The sequence below is a fragment of the Danio aesculapii genome, chromosome 16 (assembly GCF_903798145.1).
Source record: "Danio aesculapii chromosome 16, fDanAes4.1, whole genome shotgun sequence".
NCBI lineage: Eukaryota > Metazoa > Chordata > Actinopteri > Cypriniformes > Danionidae > Danio > Danio aesculapii.
Window position 1 is genome coordinate 7,868,230 of NC_079450.1, and position 26,376 is coordinate 7,894,605.

General features: G+C 36.7%; 1 protein-coding gene across 1 annotated transcript; it reads left to right on the forward strand.

The window, feature by feature from the left end:
• Positions 1-1,638: 1,638 nt before the first annotated feature.
• On the forward strand, positions 1,639-26,074 carry notchl (notch receptor, like). Its single transcript, XM_056475533.1, has 11 exons — positions 1,639-1,885; positions 6,904-7,048; positions 10,525-10,857; positions 11,037-11,263; positions 13,335-13,653; positions 13,729-13,865; positions 17,746-17,804; positions 17,908-18,037; positions 20,914-21,011; positions 23,295-23,629; positions 25,204-26,074. Exons 1-11 carry the CDS (start codon positions 1,828-1,830, stop codon positions 25,715-25,717), a joined length of 2,355 nt encoding a protein of 784 aa, XP_056331508.1. The 5' UTR covers positions 1,639-1,827; the 3' UTR covers positions 25,718-26,074.
• Positions 26,075-26,376: the final 302 nt, after the last annotated feature.

Here is a 26,376-nt window from a genome sequence, read left to right on the forward strand (position 1 = left end):
GTCAGCTAGATTTCCCCAAGACAAACCAGATGTAATTTGCAGTGCAATTTTGATATAGTTACATATAACATTTGTCAAAAACCTTATTTATTTATTTTATTAAGAGTTTTAATGCTCTGGGGAGAAACTAAGGTATATTTGTAATAACTATTTATTTGTTGGACCATTTAAATATTGTCAACCAAATGCATTCAATGTTATGACAATGTAGGCTACTACAGTGAGCTCTGGGACAAACGAAAACACAGTTCAGGTGTATAGAAAGAGAACTTTATTCTGTTTGATTTGCAAACTCATCCGAAAACAACAAATCAAAACGTTAAATCGTGGTTGTCTTGAGTTGTCTTCTTTGGTCAACAACCCTGGCCTGCTGAAAAACAAAACAAAACATTAAACAGTTCACACAACGGCCCTATTGTCTATTTTAGACTATAGTAAACTTAAGTTTAAAACTATAGTTTAAAATAGAAGCTAAAGCAGGCCACGCTGCTCCCACCCACCATAACCCTGGCAGCAGATCCCACTGTACCGGCCTCCCGTGTTTCCCTGAGGGTCCTCAGAGCTCGTATTGCGCTCTGCCTAGGATGCACGAACGCTCAGGGAGTGCACAAGCTAACCGGGCGCCAGTCCATGCAGGTGTTCACCAGAATGTTGCTCGGCGGCACATTTCGAGCAACAAACACATAATATTCCTCGCGAGGAACTACAGCACAGACGGGCCGAGTGAAGCTTCACAAAGTGGACTTCGTGAGATTGGCGTGGCTCCACTCGTACCGTACTCGTATTGAACTCACCTTGGTCAAGTACAAACAGCAACACCTTGAGAACTGACACAACTGAGAGAAACCGTCAGAGCTTTAAAAGAAGCAAACCACACACATGAAGCACAATAACGCAAAGCATAGTTCAATAAACAACATGAAAAGCACCAACAACCCTACTGAAAAAAAACATCTTAAACCAGCCTAGGCTGGTTGGCTGGTTTTAGCTGGTCGACCAGCCTGGTTTTAGAGGGGTTTTGGCCATTTCCAGGCTGGTTTCCAGCCATTTCCAGCCTGGTCTTAGCTGGTCAGGCTGGGAAATGACCAGCTAAAACCAGCTTGACCACCTAGCCAGGCTGGGAGCCCAGCCAAAACCAGCTATGTCCAGCTTAAACCAGGCTGGTCAAGCTGGTTTTAGTTGGATTTAGCTGGTCATTTTCCAGCCTGACCAGCTAAGACCAAATAAAATCTATTAATGTTTGTACAATATGAATTGTTGTACATATATATCAAAATAAAACAGAAAAAATAATGTGTGTGTGTGTGTGTGTGTGTGTGTGTGTGCGTGTGTGTGTGTGTGTGTGTGTGTGTCAATCTTCAACACAAACACATTTTAGCACGCATAATAAAAATCAGATATTATGTCTAGTTTGAACACAAGGAAGTGAAGGGTTTTTTTTGTGCGGCATTGTTCGATTGTCCTGTCAAATTTCCTTCGACACAATTCGCGCCGCACAATAATTCATAAACAGTCTCAAAGGTAGCTCAAACTCCTGCGATAAAGCTGACCTTTCAGACTCACACACACACACATTCACTCCTATTCTTCTCCACACAGTGGCAGGAAGTCGTCCATATTTCCGTCGCGCTCCTGAAAAAGAAAATAAGCGAGGAAACCGTTGAACATTCACACACTTCACAACGTTTTACTGCACTGATAACACATCTGAGGAGAGCATCTGAAGACTCCAGAGAAGCAGATGAGAGGATTTGCTGATTCACACACATATTAGGAGGATTCGTGAAGAGGATCTGGAGCCCTGAATCTGCTTCTGTGGTTTCTGTCATGCACTTGATACTGAGGTTTACCTTCGTACTGTGGTCTCTGCGCAGATCCGCTCAAGGTGAGTTCAAGACTGCTTGGAGATATTAATATTGCATTTACTTATTTGTTTTTTAGGGTAAGTGGCTGCAAACTATTGATATGGGATGAATTTAAACTAATTATATTTAGGAATGTTAATTAGTTTGATTAAACTGATTAAATAATGTGTTTAAAACCATATACCTTAAGAAAATTGCACATATTATGAATAATTTATTATTGATTACTGATAATTCCTTCTATGGTATAAAATTAAAAAAGCATAATTATGAATTGCCAAGGGTGACAAGGTGGCTCAGTGGTTAGCACCGTCACCTCACAGCAAGTAGGTTGCTGGTTTGAGTTCCAGCTGGGTCAGTTGTCGTTTCTGTGTGGAGTTTGCATGTTCTCCCTGAGTTGGCGTGGGTTTCCTCCGGATGCTTCGGTTTCCCCCACAGTCCAATTACATGTGGTATAGGTGAATTGGGTAAGCTAAATTGTCTGTAGTGTATGTCTGTGAATGAGAGTGTATGGGTGTTTCCCAGTGCTGGGTTGCAGCTGGAAGGGCATCCGCTGTGTAAAACGTATGCTGGATAAGTTGGCGGTTCATTCCGCTGTGGTGACCCCTGATCAATAAAGAGACTAAACCGAAGGAATGAATTGCTAATAAATGTTTAAAAAAAGTACAAAAATGGTAAATTAGAATTAATTAAGTGTAAAATTCAAGTGAAAAAAGTGTTTTCTTAAAAATCTACAATATTTGGCTTATTTACAGCTTCGAAAGATGACTCACTTTTAGAGGAATATTAATGAAGATCCTGAAGTAATGAAGGACATTCACTAACTAATTGGAATCATCTTAAGGTGTTAAAACAGCATAAAAATACTTACTCAACTAAAAATGACATCCGCAAGTAATGGTTAAGTGTAATATTCAACAAAATATCATTTTATTGAAAATATATAATATGTATATAGTTGAAGTCAGAATTATTTGCCCCCTTATTTATTTATTTTTAATATTTCCCAAATGCTGTTCAACAGAGCAAGGAAATTTTCACAGTATGTCTGATAATATTTTTTCCTCTGGAGATAGTCTTATTTGTTTCCATTCTGCTAAAATAAAAGCAGTTTTTAATTTTTAAAAACCATTTTAAGGTCAATATTATTAGCCCCTTTAAGGTAAATTTGTTTTCGATATTCAAAGAACAAACCATCATTTTACAATAACTTGCCTAGTTACCATAACCTGCCTAATTAACCTAGTTAAGCCTTAGATGTCACTTTAAGCTGTATAGAAGTGTCTTGAAAAATATCAAGTCAAATATTATTTACTGTCATCATAGCAAAGATAAAATAAATCAGTTATTATAGATGAGTTATTAAAACTATTATGTTTAGAAATGTGTTAAAAAAATCTTCTCTCTGTTAAACAAAAATTGGGGGAAAAAATAAACAGGGGGCTAATAATTCTGACTTTAACTGTATATATAGTAGAAGTCAGAATGATTCAGAATGATTCGCTCTCCTGTGAATTGTTTTTTATTATTTTAATATTTCCCAAATGATGTTTAACAGAGCAAGGAAATTTTCACAGTATGTCTGATAATATTTTTTCTTCTGGAGAAAGTCTTATTTGTTTTATTCCGGCTAGAATAAAAGCAGTTTTAAATTTTTAAATAATAAAGTCCCTTTATTAATCAGGGGTCACCACAGCGGAATGAACCACCAACTTATCCAGCATATGTTTTGCGCAGCGGATGCCCTTCCAGCAGCAACCCAACTCTGGGAAACATCCATACACACTCATTCACACTCATACACTACGGACAATTTAGCTTACCCAATTCACCTATACCACATGTCTTTGGACTTGTGGGGGAAACCGGAGCACCCGGAGGAAACCCACGCGAATCAGGGGAGAACATGCAAACTCCACACAGAAATGCCAGCTGACCCAACCAAGGCTCGAACCAGCAACCTTCTTGCTGTGAGGCAATTGTGCTACACACTGTGTCACCGTAATGCCCATAATTTATTTTATTTTAAAAAATATTTCAATTACCTTAGATTAGTTTTATCTCCAAAGAAGAGAGGAATAGTAAAGAGTATTGTATGAGAAAGAGAAATATTAGATTAGATTAGATTAGATTAGATTAGATTAGATTAGATTCAATTTATTGTCATCACACATGTACAAGTACAAGGCAACGAAATGCAGGTATATACTATATACTAATATACTATATACTAAGAAAAAATGATCGGTGTAGATATAATTTTCACTCAAAAACTGGTAGTAGTTCATGGACAATTTCAAGAAACAGTTTGATTTGAGGATTTTAAAGTAAAAATGTATTGAAATGTACAATTCACAATATTAACAAACCCTTAACAAAGACTTTTAGCTCAATAAACCACTAATGAGCTGCTTATTAATAGTTACTAAGGTAGTGGTTGTGTTTAGATGTTTATATAGGATAGGATCAGGGATGTAAAATAAGCTGATACTTTATAGGTGCTAATAAACAGTTCATATCTTAATAATATAGAGGTAATGAGCCAATAGTAAATTATGTCAATCGTTTCATAAACTAAAGTGTTATCAAAAATTTTACCAGAGTAAATAAATCTGGATAAATGCAATCAAATTTGTATCTACAACTCTGAAAAATCACCTTGAAAGCTGTAGCGAGTGCTGTTGTATTGGGTGGTTTTTCTTCAGCCAGCACCTGTGAAAGCTTTTGTCCCTCATCACTGCAGTAATGCCCTTCAGCTTCATCCACTCCCATTTCCTGTTCCTGTTCGTCTCTTCTGGTAACTTCCTGTTTGTGTCATGGCTCTGCTTCCTGTTTCTGCTGGTATTCAGGTCAATGATCGGCTCCTCCAGCAGGACGACTCTGAACTTGTAGAAAACACAGTTAAAAACACACTCGACATGAGAGGATCAGTGTGACGCTTAATGTTCTGACAAAACACTTGAGAAATAATTATAACTGAACATCCTGTGGGGGACAAACTGACCCGCGAAGTGTGTTGGTGATGTAACAGATGGTTAAAACCTGGTTTACATTGAGAAACGTGATAAAAGAATTTGAAGAGAAAACATATTTAATTTATCACTTTCAATTTTACAGAGGAAGAAATCATTTTTTTAGTGACCAAAAAGATCATAGCTGATTCATATTTTGTAAGAAAAATCAACCGGCCACTTTATTAGGTACACCTGTCTAACTGCTCGTTAATGCAAATTTCTAATCAGCCAATCACATAGCAGCAACTTGCATTTAGGCATGTAGACATGGTCAAGACGATCTGCTGCTGTTCAAACCGAGCATCAGAATGGGGAAGAAAGGTGATTTAAGTGACTTTGAACATGTCAAACCTTGAGGCAGATGGGCTACAGCAGCAGAAGACTACACCGGGTGCCACTCCTGTCAGCTAAGAACAGGAAACTGAGGCTCACCAAAATTGGACAATAAAGGATTGGAAAAACGTTGCCTGGTCTGATGAGTCTCGATTTCTGCTGCGACATTCAGTAGGGTTATGCTGTGTTCACACCAGATGCGGAAGAAGCGTCAAGCGTGAGTAATTTACAACAACATGAAAGCATGGATCCATCCTGCCTTGTATCAACGGTTCAGGCTGCTGGTGGTGGTGTACACTTTGGGCCCATTAGTACCATTGAGTATCGTGTCAAGGCCACAGCCTACCTGAGTATTGTTGCTAACCACGTCCATCCCTTTATGACCACAGTGTACCCATCTTCTGATGGCTATTTCCAGCAGGATAACGCATCATGTCGTAAAGCGTGAATCATCTCAGACTGGTTTCTTGAACATGACAGAGTTCACTGTACTCAAATGGCCTCCACAGTCACCAGAGCTAAATCCAATAGAGCACCTTTGGGATGTGGTGGAACGCAAGATTGGCATGATAAATGTGCAGCTGACAAATCTGCAACAACTGCGTGATGCTATCATGTCAATATGGACCAAAATCTCTGAGGAATATTTCCAGAACATTGTTGAAACTATGCCACAAAGGATTAAAGCAGTTCTGAAGGCAAAAGTTAGTCCAACCCGATACTAGTAAGGTGTACCTAATAAAGTGACAATTTTCAGCATATATGAGTACACCCCATTTTGAAAATGGTTATTTTTATCCATTTCTCAGTGAATATAGGTCATATATTTTGGTGCATCTGAACAAAACAGATTTATTAAAACTGATATTTATAAAACTGATATCTTAGTCACAGAACATCTTTGAAAATAGAAAGATAATACATTTAAGCTGAAGCACAATATTGCAAAAAAAATAAATTACAAGTTACAAGATTCTATTTAATATTTCTCCCTAACATATAAATATGGGCTACTAATTTTTGGACCATTATTGTAAATTATTTTGTTAGATCCAAATTTAGCTATATATTCAGTTGAAGTCAGAATTATTAGCCCCCCTGTTTATTTTTTTCCTCAATTTCTGTTTAACAGAGAGCAGATTCTTTTCAACACATTTCTAAACATAATAGTTTTAATAACTCATTTCTAATAACTGATTTATTTTATCTTTGTCATGATGACAGTAAATAATATTTGACTGGATATTTTTCAAGACACTTCTATACAGCTTAAAGTGACATTTAAAGGCTCTTGCTCTGTTAAACATCATTTGGGAAATATTTAAAAAAGAAAAAAGTTCAAAGGGGGGCTAATAATTTTGACGAACTGTATAAATATATTTCTAAATAATAACGTTTTGTTCTGCAACATTGACAGTAATAAGAAATATTATTGTGTGAATCATATCATTACATTAGAACGATTTCTCAGCGGCACTAAAGCCTCAAAATCCAGCTTTGCCTGACAGAAACAGTTTTAAATATATGCATTAAAATAGTCATTTAAAATCAAACATATTTCACTGCTTTTACTTTTACTTTATGATCAAATAAATGCAGTCTTGTTGAGCATCAGAGACTCCTTTCACAAACGCATTTAAAAAACCTTCAGAACTAATCAATAATTCTATTTTTCACTTGCCTCAAAAAAGGATCCCCCAGTGAGCCGTACAGCAGCTGTCCGGCAGGAAAGTCGTGTCAGGCCAGGTTTGGGAATGGAGTCTGTGATCAGGATTGCTCGACTTCTGACTGTCTGAGAGACGGATTCGACTGCCTCAAAGACAAAGGCACCTGCGTGTGAGAAATCAGCACAACACACACACACACATGCTAATACAGGACTGCTCAAACTCAGTCCTGGAGGGCCAGTGTCCTGCATATTTTGGTTCCAACCCAATTAAACACACCTGAACCAGCCAATCAAGCTCTTTTTAGGTATACTAGAAAGCTCCAGGCAGGTGTTTTGAAAAAAACTTGGAGCTAAACTATGCAGAACACCGACCCTGCAGGACCGAGTTTGGACACCCCTGCACTAATATCACTCAATACCTAGAAACCAGCAGTATCTCTATAAAGTGTAATATAAAAATCAAGGCAAGTTTGACTTTACATATCATGACCCCTTTAATTGCACAGTATGTAATTTTTACCACTAGAGGGTGTGTATTCTCAACAAACAAAGGCATATTTTGATGATGCTTTGGCCGGGTGAGGAGATTTGTCTTCTCCCAAATCTCTGAGTTTTTCTTTCACAAAAAATCAGAGCTTGTGGTCTTCATAACAGGACTCTTGAAGAAATCATGTTGATGGACAAGCTGAAGGAGTTAACACTAATTATCATTATAGTATATTTATATAGTCTTTGCACACTGAAGTCCGGAATTTTCCATGGGTCAGTTTGAAAGTTTACTAGGGATACTGGAAACACATTAAAAAGAAGACCACCAATTTCCATAAATCATTTGATTTTGAACTGAGACTGGCAGTTTGTCTAAAGGCCGGCTCACACTGTGAGATTTTGTATAATGCTGAATGATTGTAGCATGTCAGACTGCACGAACATGGCTCTCATGTCACACTGTAAGATCTCAGCAGTCATAATGTCAGACTGAACGACAATGAACATGCACCAAACACGTAAGAAAACTCCCCTGGAGTTGGACATCATCCATCCACAACACTTTCACTATCGCGCATTCTGAAATGATTCCTCACGGCAAACGTAAACAAACTGTAGCTGCAATTTTGCACACAGCACGCCTCAATAATAAAACCAGCAAGGAAAAAAAAGCCACTATTCACAGGCGCACAGTGGCTGTGCCTAGATACCCTTAGGGCTGATTTATACTTTTGCGCACCTCCCCAAAAATTCAACCATACGTCTACTTAGGGAAACTGACGTGAAACTGACGTATCGACACAGTGTCGAGATCCCGAAGAGCAAGTGTTTTGAAACACTACACCAAAGCATGATCCGAAACACCCAGGTCACATGACTAAAGTGTTTCGAAACACCTGGTCACGTGACTAAAGCGATTCAAATCATCAGGCATTTCAGAAGCGTTTCGAGACCTGGCGAATCTGCATTTGACTGACAGAGTCGCTTCAACTTCTGTCTCATATGGCCTAGTGGACCGTGTGTGTGCATGTTGTTACTATGATTCAAATAACTTTTGGGTTCAAATCCCAACTTGCGCAAATACTCCGAAATCCTGGTTTTATGTATTTTAATCATGTTACTGTTTTATGGTGTCGTCTAGACAGGATACAGCTGCTGATACGCCATCAATTTAGCATCATTTTTGTAACACTGTAAAACAATTATGAATATTTTTACAGTACTGTGACGGTTGGGTTTAGGTTTTGGGTAGACGTTAATAAAATACAAAGGGAAATTTAATGAATAATATAAATAATTCCTGTTAACTTCTGGCCACAACCATCTCTGATCTTGCAACAACCCTGTTTTATGGCCAAAACAAGACATATTTATTCACAAAGTGTTTATTCGGATGTGAGACCAATGTTGAAACAAAACGATACAAGAATAAAGCATTTCAAACTGATATTGAAGCATTTCAAAATAGCTGCAACAGCCTGGATTCGAACCCACTATCCCCGTATGGTAGTCAGGAACCCTAACCACTCCGCTAAATCACTTGAAGATTCCAATCTACAAAGGGAGTTTGATACCTCAATTTGCTCAACTGTACTTTGCTGAAGCTCTTCCAGTGCAATACATAAAAAATGACCACTAGGTGTCACCGTAGAGAGGGGTTTCCAAACATTTCGAAGCTTCGACACATTTGCTTCGACTGTTTCAGTGTTTCATGAAGCCTCGCTTTGCCCACCACTACGTCTACATCACAACGACGCATAGCGCAAGCTCTGAGATTGGTCGGTTTGGTATCGGTGACGAGCGTAGGCGGTGCTGAGAGCCTCGAGCCTATTGGAGCGATCGTTTACAAGTGTTAAGTCCTGTGAAGGAGCTCCAGATGGAAGCTTTTGTTTTGTGTTTATCTTATGATTAATGTTGTTGCACATCCGCCAGTTCCAGCTTTTGAATGAGCGAGATTGAGCTACTTGTAATGTTCAGAAAAAAACAAAACACTCTTAAAGAAACTCAACACAGAGGTGAAATAAAAACTTACTACCACCTAGTGTTTCGGAAGTGTTATTGCAGAGCAACACAAACAGTGGGCAGAGGTATAAATGGATGACTACACGCAAGGCAGGCACCGTGGGTCACGCCGATTACTCGACGCAGAAGTATAAATCAGCCTTATCAGCTTTATGCTGCACGTTTTTCAAACCATTCTGAAGTGTTGCATCTCTCGTTTTTATAAGAAAAGACACGTTTGGTGTGAATAAGCCCTTACAGTGTTTTTAAAATATTTTAATGAAGACAAATCATACATATTGAGCCTTAAACCCTTGTGTATTGTTCAAATTGACTACCCTTTCATTGTGTTGGTAGCTGTTTTTGCCCCATTGACGTCAATTATGGATATCCACATTTTTTGATTGCAAATCTTTGACACCATTTAATCATGCATTCTTGAGTGTTGGTGGTTTTCATTGTTGGGAAGAGGTAAAATGTGTCATTTAATGCTGATTATTGTAAGTTTTAGGCACCAGTAACCCTTTAGATAGGCTTGTTCAAAAAAGCGGCTTTTATATGGAGTTCTATGGAATAAAACAGCAGATTACAGCGTAAGTGCAGGAATACACTCACTATGTTCACTATGTTCTAAGAGCTGAGATGCATTATTTTTTATTTTCTTAGACATATCAAGATAAGTTTGCAAAGATCTCGCTTACACTCTCTCTCTCTCACACACACACACACACACACTAAACTCCATATACAATCCAGAAACTAAGTGTTTTTTGCATTGTAACTGATGATCAACAGTAAAAATGACAAATTTTACCTCTTCCCCACAGGCAAAACCACCAACAATCAAGAATGCATGATACTATGGTGTCACAGCTTTCCAACCCAAAAAAAATATGATTATAATGGAAGTCAATGGGGCAAAAACAGACCCCAACATAACCAAAAGATGTTGAAAAAGTCAATTTGCCCAGAGTGTATTGTTGAGTTTTTAAAAAAATGACCAAAATATGTGTCAAAATAAGATCTATCACCAAAAATCATGCCATTTGCAGAAAGTTATGTCCAAACTAACCCTCAAAATCAGCCCAAAGTGGACGAAAACATCCCGACAGCACACAAGGGTTTAAGCAAATCATATGTTGTGTTCTCTCAGACCAGGACATATTCAGTACTGTCGAAATCATTATGACAACGGCCACTGTGACCAGGGCTGCAACAATGCTGCATGCGGATGGGACGGTTCAGACTGCCACAAAAATCATTACCCAATCTGGGCCAAAGGCAGCCTGATTCTCCACACCCGGATCCCATTCCTGAAGGGTCAGATCCAGAACAGCTCTCTGCTGTGGCCCTTGAGCACCGTCCTGCAGACCAGCGTCAAACTCAGAGGAGCGGCTCCTCTGCAGGCCAGCGCAGACCTGTACACTGTAGACACACGGCAGCTCGCTGAGATCTACACACACACTCCTGCTTCCGACAGCGATGGGTACGGTTTTAATTTAACTACTTGTTAACTTAAATGTGTGCACCAATTATTTAAAATAAATAAATAATAAATAAATGATTTACTTTTACACAACTACCTCTCTCTCTCAAGATTTCTTCATGCAAATGACATTTGTTTAGATGCTGTGTTTTCTGACCCTGTGTGTTTTTGTTTGCCAGGTCAGTGTTCTTCCTCCAGCTGGACAATAGGCCCTGCTCTCGTCTTCTCTCCACCTGTTTTGATTACGCTGCTGAAGCCGCTCACTTCCTTCAGGCCGTCCTGACACAAAACCAGCCCTCGTTCCCCATGATCCCGGAGATCCAGACGGCCATAATCAGTGTTCGAGGAGTCGATGAGGAGATCGGAGCCAGAGAGGAGCCAAAACTGCCAAAAGAGGAACGCAATGGTGGGTTTAAGTAGTAGTAGTAGTAGTAGTAGTAGTAGTAGTCCTTGAAAGGAAACAGTAGCATTGTTGCAGACATACATTAAAAAACAATACAGAAAATACAGTAGTTACAATAATAATAATTAAGAGAAACTCTTAAATAAACCCACTGAAACAGGTACCAAGGATTTCTTGTATTGGTTCAACCTACACTTAGGGACTCTTATATCTCCTACCAGAGGAAAGCAGTTCATATTGTGCATACAAAAAAAAAAATGAGTTGGATCATTCAGAATCCTTTCCACCTGATTGAGGACACAATTCTCATACAAAACTTATGGATTAAAATACTCATCGTGCCCAACAATTTAAACACCACGCTGTGCAAAACACAGGCCTAATATTCACACATTTACCGAATTGTTAATTTTTATTATCTCTCAATTTACCTATAACAGCCCCTACTGGAGATGTGGGGATGAAGATACTAAAGTCTGATTGCTCGAATTTGGATAAACAATCTATATGCACACTTAAAAAAAGACTTTTCAGTGCAGTAAAATCTAATAAATGTACTGTCGTAATTTTTAGATTGTAATATTAAATGTAATGGATAACTACACTGTAATACATATTCGTAAATTAGCAGTTTTACATATTTTGTGATTCATGTTTAATTTTTTTTTTTTTCCTCATATTTCTATGCTTTTGAATTGCTTTATGGGACCTTAATCTTTATTCCAACAACTTTTAACCTTGAAATTTTTTGAAAAAGTGACTTTCAAATTAACATTTTAATAGTTTAAAACAGTGGTCCTCAACCTTTTTATCACCGCGGACAGGTCAACGCTTGACAATTTTACCACGGACCGATTAGGGGGGGCAAGGGCTGAGAAGGTGGGGGGTGGGTGTAGGTAGATTATAGGCAACCGTTTTTTTCTCAGAGGATGACAAAACATTACAAAAGCTTACAAAACAACTGCAAGGTTTGGGTGTTCTTTGTTTGTCTGATATAATTAGTCTACCGAAATGTGTATATGCAGTTGATCGGTCAGTTCTTGTCACATGACGTGCGTTCATGGCATTTTAAAAATGTATGATGTTGTCAAATGGGTGCGCCTGGAAGGCACAACCGTGTCACTCCCAATATGCAAGCACAAGCTGAGCAACAATTTTGTCTTGCACATGCTGGATTCACTTGATTTGTTGGCAAATGGGTTGCGGATCCATTCCCTGGCAGTTTATAGGTTGCTTCACTGGGCCTTTACTTCTTCGCAAAGAAACTTTCCAAAGACGGGTGCTTCTTACTCATTTTGCTGCTTGTGGGTTAAATTTGGGCGCTCAAGTGACCGAGATGTAAGTGAGAGAATACGGTCATTCTTCAAAATAAAATGTTTTTCAAAATAAAAGATTGTTTAGACTCAGATAATGCATAAAACTGATTTAATATTGATTTATTCTGCGGCCTGGTACCAATTAATCGTCAGGCCAGTACCAGTCCGCAGCCCGGGGGTTGGAAACCACTGGTTTAAAGTGATATATTGTCTGGTTGGTGTTGTATATTATGGTACAGTATTCTTGTAATAAACTGCCAGTACATTTTCTGTTATTTTACACACTTATTTATCTCTATATACATTGTCAAACTAATAAAATGTCAATAAAAGAAACTTTGTTAAACTGTAGAGTTGAGTTTTCAACTTTAAAAGTCGACAGAGCAGAGATCAACATACCATAATGCAATTCACAACCGTAATTATACGGAAAACACCTGTGAATCACAAAATTTTGCAATGCGGAAGTGCTCTTGTTTTTGCAATTGTTTTAGAAATGACTAGGAATAATAAACGCCAGGAAACGGTCAAACTACTTCCACTATACATAAGTGTGTTTATGACTATACATAAAAAGTAGAATATATATTTAATAAGTATTTTTACCATCTAAAAATTAATGAAAGTACATGAGAGCGGAAGTCTCGAGCCAAAAAGATTCCAATGGCTGATCGTACATCAAGAATAAGGACAATAATAGATTTTTCAGAGAAGATCTTGCAATGTTGATTTTCTTACATTGATGTCCATCCTCTCAGCTCGTGACTCTCCAGTGTGGATGTGGCCTGTGGTCGGAGTGGCAACGGGTCTCTGCGTGGCTCTGGCCGTCATCATTACCGTGCTTTTACTGTGGTTAAAGAGGAGACGAGAGCGGAGGGATGGAGCAGATCGACTGCGGCACAGATCCACACTCACCGACAGCAATAACGCCAGCAAAGCCTGGACTCGACACTCGGAGGAGAAGAGAAGCAGGTCAGGTCGAGAGAAAGACAGAAACGGGATGAAGAAGAACAAGAAAGGGAAGGAGTCGGGAAAGAGGCGTAAGGAGCCACTCGGCGAGGACGCAATCCGCATGCGGTGAGTCTTTGAAGAGTTTAGATTGTAAGTGAGGAAACTGAGGAACTGTTTGAGTGTGTTATGTGCTGATTTTAGACCACTGAGGAAGGAACTGGACATCGGAAGCGACACTGATGTGACCCAGAGCTCCATGGAGGACATCAATAAGAGTATCTGCGACCACAGATCACCAGAACAAAAGCACTACAGTCACCAACAGCCCCGCATGCTGGGTGAGACTGACTGCATCCCATACTGCACACCTCCAGAAAAATCTATATATATATATATATATATATATATATATATATATATATATATATATATATATATATATATATATAGATATATATATATATATATCTATATATAGATAGATATATATATATATAGATATCTATATAGATATATATAGATATCTATATAGATATCTATATAGATATATATATATATATATATATAGATATATATATATATATAGATATATATATATATATATATATATATATATATATATATATATATATAGATCTATATATATATATATATATATCTATATATATATCTATATCTATATATATATATCTATATATATATATATATATATATATATATATATATATATATATATATATATATATATATATATATATATATATCTATATATATATATATATATATATATATATATATAGATCTATATATATATATATATATATCTATATATATATCTATATCTATATATATATATCTATATATATATATATATATATATATATATATATATATATATATATATATATATCTATATCTATCTATCTATCTATCTATCTATCTATCTATCTATCTATCTATCTATCTATATATATATATATATATATATATCTATCTATCTATCTATCTATCTATCTATCTATCTATCTATCTATCTATATATATATATATATATATATATATATATATATATATATATATATATATATATATATATCTATATATATATATCTATATATATATATCTATCTATCTATCTATCTATCTATCTATCTATCTATCTATCTATCTATCTATCTATCTATCTATATATATATATATATATATATATATATATATATATATATATATCTATCTATATATCTATATCTATATATATATATATATATATATATATATATATATATATATATATATCTATATATATCTATATATATATATATCTATATATATATCTATATATATCTATATATATATCTATATATATATCTATATATATATCTATATATATATCTATATATATATATATATATATATATATATATATATATATATATATATATATATATATATATATATATATATAGTTGAAGGGCAAAATTATTATATTATTATGATTTTTATTTTTATTATTTTTAAATATTTCCCAAGTGATGTTTAACAAAGCAAAGCCTTTTTCCACAGTATTTACTATAATATTTTTCTTCTGATGAAGTTTTATTTATGTTATTTTAGTGGGAATAAAAGCAGTTTTTACATTTTTAAAAACCATTTTAAGATCAATATTATTAGCCCCTTTAAGAAAGATTAATTTTATTATTTACAGAACAAACCATCCGTATACAGTGACTTGACTAATTAACCCTAACTTGCCTAGTTAAGCCTTTAAATGTCACTTTAAGCTGAATACTAGTATCTTGAAAGATATCTAGTAAAATATTATTTACCACTGGCAGCTAGTTCTCTGCAACTCTCACATGGTCACTCAATGAAGCTAAGCAGGGCTGTGCCTGGTCAGTACCTGGACGGGAGACCACATGGGAAAACTAGGTTGCGGCCAAAAGTGGTGTTAGTGAGGCCAGCAGGGGCGCTCAACCTGCGGTCTGATTGGGTCCTAATACCCTAGTATATTGATGGGGACGCTATACTGCTCAGTGAGCGCTGTCTTTTAGATGAGGTCATCGAAACCGAGGTCCCGACTCTCTATGGTCGTTAAAAACCACAGGATGTCCTTCAAAAAAGAGGCCAAAAGGCCATTCTGGCCAAAAGTTGCCCACTGGCCTCCGTCCATCATGGCCTCCTAACCATCCCCATATCATAATTGGCTTCATCACTCTGTCTCCTCTCCACCAATCAGCTGGTGTGTGGTGTGCCCAATATAGTCTGGTCTGGCGCCATATGGCTGCCATCACATCATCCAGGAGGAAGCTGCACACTGGTGGTGGATGAGGAGATTCCCCCCAAAAATATATTAAGAACTTTGAGTGTCCAGAAAAGCGCTATAGAAATGTAAGGCATTATTATTATTATTATTATTATTATTATTATTATTATTATTATTATTATTATTATTATTCATTCATTCATTCATTCATTCATTTTCTTTTCGGCTTAGTCCCTTTAGTAATCTGGGAATGAACCGCTAACTTATCCAGCACATGTTTTACGCAGCGAATGCCCTTTCAGCTGCAACCCATCACTGGGAAACACCCATGGCCAACGGCCAATTTAGTTTATTCAATTCACCTATAGCCCATGTGTTTGGACTGTGGGGGAAACTGGAGCACCCAGAGGAAACCCACGCCAACACGGGGAGAACATGCAAACTCCACTAACTGACCCACCTGAGGCTTGAATCAGCAACCTTCTTGCTGTGAGGCGATTAGGCTACCCACTCTGCCACCGTTACGCCCCATTTTTATTATTATAATTATTATTACAGTCATCACGGTAAAGACAACATAAAATAGTCATTAGAAATTAACTAATACAAATATGTTTCATTATGTTCTCTCTGTTAAACAGCACTTGGGAAATATTTTTAAAAGAATCTAAATTCACAGAAGGCATAATAATTTTGTCTTAAATTTTAACTCAAAAATTGTGAACTGTATGCTTTGTGTTTTATTCAGGCTTTTTATTTTTTCTTGATTTTCTTCTAAAATCGTTGTTTTATTTACCAGAAAAAACTACAGTAAAGAGTTTATATAATCACATATTGAATTTTGCTTTTATTTCTCATTTTGTTTTAGATTATTTGAGCTTTGGTGAAATTCTCTGGTTTTGACATGTTTTTTTGTTTATTTGAATATTTACCTTTTCCATGTTATTATAATAACTTCTACCCAAACTTATTTCATATCATTTATATTTTTTTTATAAAAAATTAATTTTTATTTTATTTAGTGATTTATTTAGGGGCAACACGGTGGCTCAGTGGTTAGCACTGTCACCTCACATCAAGAAGGTCGCTGGTTTGAGTCCCAGCTGGGTCAGTTGGCATTTCTGTGTAGAGTTTGCATGTTGTCCCCATGTTGGCGTGGGTTTCCTCCGGGTGCTCCGGTTTCTCCCACAGTCCAAATACATGCATTATAGGTGAAGTGAATAAACTAAATTGTCCGCGGTATATGTATGTGAATGAGTGTTTGCCAGTACTGGGTTGCAGTTGGAAGGGCATCCGCTGTGTAAAACATATGCTGGATAAGTTGTCGGTTCATTCCGCTGTGGCGACCCCTGATGAATAAAGGGACTAAGCCAAAGGAAAATGAATGAATGAAGGATTTATTTAGTTTAAATTGGGTCATTAATTTAAACAAACTTTCCTTTTTGCTACTTTGGGTTATTTCTGTAATTTTTTTATGTATTTATTTTACAATATGCTATGGAAAAAAGATAAAGTGCAAACTTAAGACAGACATGAAGACCCATATGGAAAAAACTAGAGCAGTTTATAGTAAATACTGTGGTGTTTCTGAACCACACTATAGTAAAGAACTTGAATTAATCAGCTATGGTATTTTTATGGTAAACTATAGTAATATAAAAACACATTAATCAATACTGCACTTTTTACAACTACATGATACATTACACAACAGTAAACCACAGTTTACTGTAGTAAAACTAAAGCATACTACAGTATTTATTACAATTTACCTGTTCACTATAGTACCCACAACAGTAAGTGTTGTATCCTATAATGTAATATAATTATCCTATAATATATGCAGCGTAATACACTTTACTAGTCTATACTACAGTGTATTTTACAATAAATTACTATAGTATGCTGTCATGTCTGGGACACAATTAAATTGTAACTTAATTTTGTGATTTCAGCTCCCCCTAGAGGATGGGAAAGAAACGCTGTTCCTGCACCTCAAAGACCACCAAGAACCGTGAGTGTGTTTTCAGCCTGCATGACCATAATATTTGGAGCATCTGAAAAGGATCTGAGGATATTTGTTTGTATGAGAGAACTGACCGTGGGCTCTCTGTAAGGCTGCCCCGGTGCAGTGGTGCGGGCCGGACGGGTCTGTGGTTCTGATCCGGGCGGTTAGAAGTGGCCTGGACCGAGTGGTTCTGGAGCTGCTGAGAGCCGGAGTACCGGTCAATAACACCGACCACACCGGTAAGAGTAACATAACACCCAGTCTGACCAGCTCATTCCTGCAGCTTGGTGGATTTCTGGATGGAGCGGGCTTTAAATCCTTTTCATTTGGAGAAAATGTGTCTCTGTCAGAAAAACACACACAGGTCAAGGGTCAAGTCTATAACTAGACCCTAAAATTACATTACTGCCAATTGACAGTTTTTTTTGTGGCCTATAAACTGTATTTACATAATTTCCTTTACCAAATTATATACAGTGAAGGCTGAAATTATTTATACCCCTGGGAAATTCTAACTTGAAAGATGCCCTCAATGATGCCTTTTGTACATTGTATTATTATCTATCTTATTATATCTATATACAGTATATACTGTTTATATATATATATATATATATATATATATATATATATATATATATATATATATATATATATATATATATATATATACACACACACACACACACACACACACACACACACAGTTGAAGTCAGAATTATTAGCCCCCCTTTTATTTTATTTTTAAAATATATGTTTAACAGAGCAAGGAAATCTTCACAGTATGTCTGATAATATTTTATAATTAAAAAGAAAGTCTTATTTGTTTTATTTTGGCTAGAATAAAAGCAGTTTTAAATTTTTTTAAAAACCATTTTAGTGTCAAAATTATTAGCCCCTTAAGCTAAATTTGTTTTCTATAGTCTACAGAACAAACCATCATGATACAATTACTTGCCTAATTACTCTAACCCCCCAAGTTAACCTAATTAACCTAGTTAAGCTTTTAAATGTCACTTTAAGCTGTATAGAAGTGTCTTGAAAAATATCTAGTCAAATATTATTTACTGTCATCATGACAAAGATAAAATAAATCAGTTATTAGAGATGAGTTATTAAAACTATTATGTTTAGAAATATGTTGAAAAAAATCTGCACTCCGTTAAACAGAAATTGGGGAAAAAAATAAACAGGGGGCTAATAATTGAGGGGGATTAAAATTCCAGACTTTAATAAATATAAATATAACAAAATAACCTACGATAACGTTCCAAAAACTAGTAAAATCAAATTTATATGTTATAGAAAAATATTAAATACAAATTTCAAAAAGAGAAAAATCAAGAAGAAAAAACATATAGAAAATTTAGTTGAAATTTTGTAGGTTGTAATTTATTTTTGCAATATTTTGCTTGAAATTTATTGTATTGTATTTTAATTTCTAAATATATTTGGTGACTAAAATATTATTTGAATAAGTATATCTTTTTAATAAATATGTTTTGTTTAAATGCACCAAAATATATTGCCTAAATTCATTGAGAAATGGATAAAAATAATCATTTTCAAAATGAGGTGTACTCAATTATGCTGAGCACTGTATATATACAGTTGAATTCAGAATTATTAGCCCCCCTCTGAATTTGTTTTTCTTTTTTAAATATTTCCCAAATGAAGTTTAACAGATTCAGGAAACTTTCACAGTATGTCTGATAATATTTTTTCTTCTGGAGAAAGTCTTATTTGTTTTATTTTGGCAAGAATAAAAGCAGTTTTACATTTTTAAAACCATTTTAAGGTCAAAATTATTAGTCCCTTTCGTTATAACCATTGTTATACAATAACGTGCCTAATTACCCTAACCTGGGATTAAGTTAAGCCTTTAAATCTCACTTTAAGCTGTATAGAAGTGTCTTGAAAAATATCTAGTCAAATATTATTTACTGTCATCATGGCAAAGATAAAATAAATCAGTTATTAGAAATGAGTTATGAAGAAATGTGTGGAATAAATCTTCTCTCCGTTAAACAGTAATTGGGGAAAAAATAAACGGGGGCTAATAATTCTGACTTCACCTGTATGTATGTATGTATGTATGTATATATATATATATATACATACATACATACATACATACATACATACATACATACATACATACATACATACATACATACATACATACATATATATATATATATATATATATATATATATATATATATATATATATATACATACATATATATACATATACATACATATACATATACATACATATACATACATATACATATACATACATATATACATATATATATATATATATATATATATATATATATATATACACACAAGTATAGCAAATTGAAGGACACCTTTATTTGAAAGTAAGCAAGTATTTAAAGAATGAAAATGACATCAATAATAACATAACTATAATTATATTTTATAATAATAATTTATAATTATAACTAAATATCTCTAATTTTAAAATACATTTAAATAGGGCATGTTATAAAAAATGTCACATGAATGTTAATTAACTTATGTTAAATAAATGTGTTTCAAATTTAGATAAATAGATAACCAAGTAAATCATGTAGCGTAGGAGGCACAGATCCACTAAACTGTAGGAATGACCCTTCTGTGGCATGTGGAGGTCAGCGTGGTCTTCAGAAATACATGACATGAACAGTTTGTTTTCTTTGCAGTCGGGGAGTAATGTGTTTTGCTCTTTCTGGTTTTGTCTTTCCCTGTCCTGTCCTGTCCTCAACTCCCCACTGCCGCTTTCCTGTGCTCCTGCTTCCCTCTCCAGCACCCCTGATAAACACGTCCCATTCAGAGCAGAGTTAATGTGCTGTAGCGGCCCGTCAATGTGGAAATAATGTATTAACCTCCCATGCCTCTGTTTCTCCCTCACGATCGCTGACTTCCTGTTTTCCCTTTCCACAACACGTTCCTGGATGTCCTCTCATCATTCTTTTTGGGCTTCATCCACTATTTTGTGACCCCCTCTACGCACCACAACGCAGCATTTCCTGATCACGCTTTCACTGATCAATGCTTCTCGCTTTCTTTTCTCTTTCTGTCTCTGTTGTTCTGTTCATCCAGGGAGATCTGCCCTCCACTGGGCATGCTCAGTAAACCACCTCCCATTGACACGGACTCTCATCCGCTACGGTGCTGCAGTGGACTTACAGGACCATAAGGTAAAGTACAGCAAAACGCTCATTATCCTTCTACTTAGTCTCTGATCTATTAGGGGTAGCCACAGTGGAATGAACCGCCAATTACTCTGGCATATGTTTTATGTGGTGGACGCCCTTCCAGTCACAATACAACAACAACAACAACAAAAACTGGCTATAACACAGAGCCATGCACCATTCATTTTCCTTCAGCTTAGACCCTTTTTTTTAATCAGGGGTCGCCACAGCGGAATGAACCGCCAACTATTTCAGCATATGTTTTTTTCGATGCCCTTCTAGCCACAACCTAGTACTGGGAAACACCCACACACTCTCACATCCACACACTCATACACTACGGCCAATTTAGTTAATTCAGTTTACCTATAGCTCATGTCTTTGGACTGTGGGGGAAACCGAAGCATCCGGAGGAAAGCCGGGTGCTTCAGTTACAGGAAAGTTTTCTGTAATGAATACAGTTTTCTTCATGAATAGAATGTTCCCTCCTGGTTAGGAGAATGTTGTGGGAACATTTTCTTTTAGGTTCTCTTTAAGTTGTTACAAATAAACCTCCTTGGAATGTTCAGGGCAGGTTAGGCCAGGTTAGGCCTATCTACAGTTTTATGTGGTTCCATAAAAATAGTCAAATGGAAACAAAACAATAACCATATAGGAACGTTAGTGGATGGTTCTGTGTTTGCTGGAATCATGATGGATGGATAAATAGATAGACGGATGGATGGAAAAATGGATGGATGGACAAAGGATGGATGGAAAAATGGATGGAAAAAGGATGGATGGAAAAATGGATGGATGGAAAAAAGACAAATAGCTAGATGGATGGGTGGGTAAATAGATAGGTGGGTGGGTGGATGGATGGATGGATGGATGGATGGATGGATGGATGGACAAATAGATAGATGGATGGATGGACAAAAAGATAGATGGATAGATGGATGGATGGATAGATGGATGGATGGACAAATAGCTAGATGGATGGATGGACAAATAGATAGATGAATGAATGGACAAAAAGATAGATGGATGGATGGGTAAATAGATAGGTGGATGGATTGACAAATAGATGGATGGACGGATCGATGGATGGATGGATAGATAGATAGACAAATAAAAGGATGAATGGACAAAAAGATAGATGGATTGATGGGTAAATAGATAGGTGGATGAATGGACAGATGGATGGATGGATGGATGGATGGATGGATAAATAAATGGATGGATGGACAAATAAATAGATGGATTGATGGATAAATAGATAGGTGGATGGATGGACAAATAAATGGATGGATGGACAAATGGATGGATGGATGGATGGATGGATGGACAAAAAGATAGATAGGTAGATGGATGAATGAACAAAAAGATAGATGGATGGATGAACAAATAAATAGATGGATGAATGGACAAATAGATGGATGGATGGACAAATGGATGAATGGATAGATGGATGGATGGATGGTGGATGGATGAACAAATAGATGGATGGATAGATGGATGAATGGACAAATAGATGGATGAATAAATGAATGAATGGACCGACGGACAGACAGACAGATATGACTGTCACATATTATTGGTGGTTAATTTAATTCTATAATTACTTTTTTATTATATGAATACTTTTTTAAATCCATCTAGTAATTAGTATGAACAAATCGTTGCTCTACAGCAGTATTACTAGAATAAGAATTATTCTATTAGGAATGCACAAGTAATAGCACAAGTAATTTTATTTCCAATATATGAATTACTGCATTTCCCAGAGATGGGTTACAGCTGGAAGGGCATCCGCTGCGTAAAAACGTGCTGGATAAGTTGGTGGTTCATTCCGCTGTGGCGACCCGCATTAATAAAGGGACTAAGCTGAAAAGAAAATGAATGAATGAATTACTGCCATCAGTGAAGCGATATAGAGTTCCGTTATGCAGAAGTAACCATTATAAGGAGTATTTCTAAGGAGTCATTTATACCTTTATGTATTGGCATTTTAACTTTAAACTACCTTGATCAGGGATGTCCAAACTCGGTTCTGGAGGGCCGATGTCCTGGAGAGTTTAGCTTCAACCCTAATCAAACACACCTAAACCAGCTAATCAAGCTCTTACTAGATATACTGGCAACTTCTTGGCCAGTATGTTAAAGCTAAACTTAGCAGGACACCGGCACTCCAGGACCGAGTTTGAACACTCCTGACCTTGATGGTACTTTTAAAGGTCACCGTTGTTGGGGTTGTTAAAGGGATAGTTCACCCAAAAATGAAACTTTACTCACATTTCTCTATAGGGCGAAACAGCTTTGTTTCTCTCGGCTCTCCATGGCTGCTTTGACACTGCTCGATTCCTGCTGCTAAACGGTGCCAACCAAGACCTGACCGACTGCAAGGGCCGACGACCGCTGGATGTGGCGCGAGAAGGATTACATCATCAAGTTCTGGAGCTCTTATTGGCTCACAGAGTTCAGAGGGCGCCAGTTCCTCTAGATCCCTCCACTGAGGTGCTCTGGGATGATCGCACGTATGTGTTTTCTCCTTGGGTCGCTTCACCTCCATGTCTGCCTGGAAGAAGTGCCTCGTTTTCTGGGGTGATAAATCACAGAGGGATGCCAACACCTCCACCAGAGTAAGATCACTTTGGAGCGGCTGTACTAGAGAGCAATACATAGAGCTAAGCCTACAGAGATAAAATAAAAAACTGAAATAATGAACGATTAAAAAAAAATATATATATATATGGAATGACAAAATGATGTAATGGCAGAAAGAGAAATTGATGGATGGATTCTTGTTTTTTTTTTTTTACAAATTATTAAAAAAAAGATTTTGTTTGTTCTTTTTTCAAGTTAGCTGGGATGGATGGTTGCATGGTTAAATGGATGGATAAATAGATAGATCGACTGATTATTGGACAGACCAATGGATGGATGGATGGACGAATAGACAGATATATAGACTACTGATTATACAAATAGATAAACAGTTGGATGGATGGATGGATGGATGGATGGATGGATGGATGGATGGATGGATGGATGGATGGATGGATGGATGGATGGATGGATGGATGGATGGATGGATGGATGGATGGATGGATAGACAGACGGACGGACAAACAGACGGATAGACAGATAGATGAATGGATGGATGGATGGATTGAACGATAGATAGATAGATAGATAGATAGATAGATAGATAGATAGATAGATAGATAGATAGATAGATAGATAGATAGATAGATAGATAGATAGATAGATAGATAGATAGATAGATAGATAGATAGATAGATAGATAGATAGATAGATAGATAGATAGATAGATGGACGGGCGGACGAATGGATAGATAGATAGACGGATGGATGGACAGATAAATGGACAGATGGATAGATAGATAGATAGATAGATAGATAGATAGATAGATAGATAGATAGATAGATAGATAGATAGATAGATAGATAGATAGATAGATAGATAGATAGATAGATAGATAGATAGATAGATAGATAGATAGATAGATAGATAGATAGATAGATAGATAGATAGATAGATAGATAGATGGACGGGCGGACGAATGGATAGATAGATAGACGGATGGATGGACAGATAAATGGACAGATGGATAGATAGATAGATAGATAGATAGATAGATAGATAGATAGATAGATAGATAGATAGATAGATAGATAGATAGATAGATAGATAGATAGATAGATAGATAGATAGATAGATAGATAGATAGATAGATAGATAGATAGATGGACAGATGAATGGACGGACGGATGGACGGACAGATGAATGGATGGACGGATGGATGGACGGATAGATAGATAGATGGATAGATGGATAGATGGATGGATGGATGGACGGACGGATGGATGGATGGACGGATGGATGGATGGGTGAGATAGATAGATAGATAGATAGATAGATAGATAGATAGATAGATAGATAGATAGATAGATAGATAGATAGATAGATAGATAGATAGATAGATAGATAGATAGATAGATAGATAGATAGATAGATAGATGTCATAAATGTCAAAATGACAGGCAGACAAAATACATTGAATGATGACAAAACAACAGATAGACATTGGGATGGATGGATGGATGGATGGATGGATGGATGGATAGATGGAATATAGATAGATAAGATAGATGGATGGATTCATGAGATTTTACGTTTTGTTCCCAACAGTGATTGGCAGATGGCCAGAGCTCAATGCTCCTCCCCCCAAAATTGGCGTCCAGCCCCCAACCAATCAACAACAGCTCTGGTCAGCCCCAGGATTCTGGGCCGTCCATCTCGCCCAATAAGCACTCTCCAGGAAGTGACATCTGAAGCAGAAGATGAGGAAAGAGAGCTTCTACAAGACAACGCTCGTGCAGCAACACCTCACTTCCTGTGTCCACAGCCAGCCCCTCGGCAGCGCTCCTTCTCCTGTACCCAGCATGCCCTGAACCGCCGCTCCAGCAACAACCAATCAGAGCTCTCCATGGCCCAGCCAGCAGATAAACTAGCTAATGAGCCTGTGGAAATAGTGACTGTGCTGCACCACAGAGAATCAACCAGCCAATCAGAAAGCAAAATCCCAGTCAGCGGCTCCGGATCAGCTCAGATGGACTCTGAGAGGGAGAATATGAGGAACAACAAAATCCAGAGCGAGAGGGTCAGCAGTGACTTCAACATCACCATCCAGAGCAGCATGTGAGAGAACAAACAGAGATGTTAGACCAGTGTTTCCCACCCCTGTTCCTAGAGGCACACCAACAGTACATATTTTGGATGTCTCCCTTATCTGACCCATTAACTTCAGGTTATGTTCTGATGAGTTGATTCAGGTGTGTTTGATTAGCAGTGTTGGGGAGTAACTAGTTACATGTAAAGGTGTTATGTCATTTAATTACAAAATAAAAGTAACAGTAATTTGATACAGTTATTAAGTCAAAATGTGTAACTAAATTACAGTTACATATGAAAATGTTAAAGACTACAAATTGGGTTACATCTAAAAATATTCCTTAAAAATCTGGGATATGTTGAATAATATTAATAAGCTGGGGGGGGGGGGGGGGAATACTGTTTCACAGGAAAGCCGAGAGTATTGACAGGAAAGTGTGGGAAGCAGAGAGAGGGGAAGGATCAGCATAGGACTACACAGCGGGAATCGAACTTGGGTCACCGTGAGCACCGGAGTGCATGTGTCGACGCACTAACCACTACACCACCATTTGCTTGTTTTTGATATGCATGAAGCCTTCTGCTAAGGCCATTTATTAAAGCAGTGCTGTTCTGATGCTTTTGATTGGTTTTCTGGTTTGAATTTGCAGCGCACTCCGTCTACTATCCTCTTTGCCGCTGAAAGCATTA